The sequence below is a fragment of the Carlito syrichta genome, unplaced genomic scaffold, assembly GCF_000164805.1.
Source record: "Carlito syrichta isolate Samal-C Ts95f unplaced genomic scaffold, Tarsius_syrichta-2.0.1 Scaffold154564, whole genome shotgun sequence".
NCBI classification, from domain to species: Eukaryota; Metazoa; Chordata; class Mammalia; order Primates; family Tarsiidae; genus Carlito; species Carlito syrichta.
Genome location: NW_007098660.1, coordinates 114,753 through 115,503, shown reverse-complemented (window position 1 = coordinate 115,503; position 751 = coordinate 114,753). Strand labels below are relative to the sequence as shown.

The following is a 751-nucleotide window of genomic DNA, read 5'->3' as shown; positions in this document are numbered from 1 at the left end:
CTCACCGCGGCAGGCCCCGCCCACAAGGCTTCGAGACCCGCCTTCCTCCCTGTCCGGGACCCAGGCCCCGCCCTCACTGTGGCAGGCCCCGCCCACCAGCTTCGAGACCCGCCTTCCACCCGGTCCGTAACCCAGGCCCCGCCCTCACTGCGGCAGGCCCCGCCTCCTCCGGAGCGTCCCTCGCGCAGGCCCCGCCCACTAGGCTTCGAGACCCGCCCTCCACCCTGTCCGGGACCCAGAGCCCGTCCTCACCGCGGCAGGCCCCGCCCCCCTGGCTGCGGTAGCCGGGCTGACAGGCGATGCACTTGAAGCTCCCGGGTTTGTTCTCGCATCTGCCATCCGGGCAGGAGCTAGGGTCTCGGCACTCGTCGATGTCTGTGCGGGCGGCAGAGGGGGAGGACCGTCTGGGGCAGCCCTCCGCAGGGCCTCCCTCCGTCGCAGATGGACAAGGGGGACCCCCTGGGCTCCCGGACCCCAAGCTCGGAGGCAGGCAGCGACGGGGCGGCCCTGTGGTCTGGACGGGGCCCCTCACCTTCGCACACCGGCGGTCGCGAGGCTTTGAGCCGGTAGCCGGGGTAGCAGTTGCACTTGTAGTGGCCGGGAAAGTTGATGCAGAAGCCGCCGTCGCCGCACAGGTGGGGCTTGGCGCACTCGTTCAGGTCTGAGCGGGAGGAGGGGGGCGCGAGGGGTGGAGGGAGGGGGCGGCGGAGGAGACCCCCCCGCCCCCGTGCCGCCCCGCCCCGGGGCGCTC

At 73.6% G+C, this 751-nt stretch overlaps 1 protein-coding gene across 1 annotated transcript in view; it reads right to left on the bottom strand.

Annotated features, from left to right (window-relative positions):
- Nucleotides 1-751, bottom strand: part of LTBP3 (latent transforming growth factor beta binding protein 3) — a gene marked incomplete at its 3' end in the record, with an annotated part of 15,134 nt that overhangs the window by 5,784 nt on the left and 8,599 nt on the right. The window contains 3 exon segments of the mRNA XM_021709048.1: nucleotides 253-375; nucleotides 533-675; nucleotides 716-751. The exon segment at nucleotides 716-751 is cut by the window's right edge and continues 97 nt beyond it. Of these exon segments, the coding sequence (XP_021564723.1) occupies nucleotides 253-375; nucleotides 533-675; nucleotides 716-751 (302 nt within the window).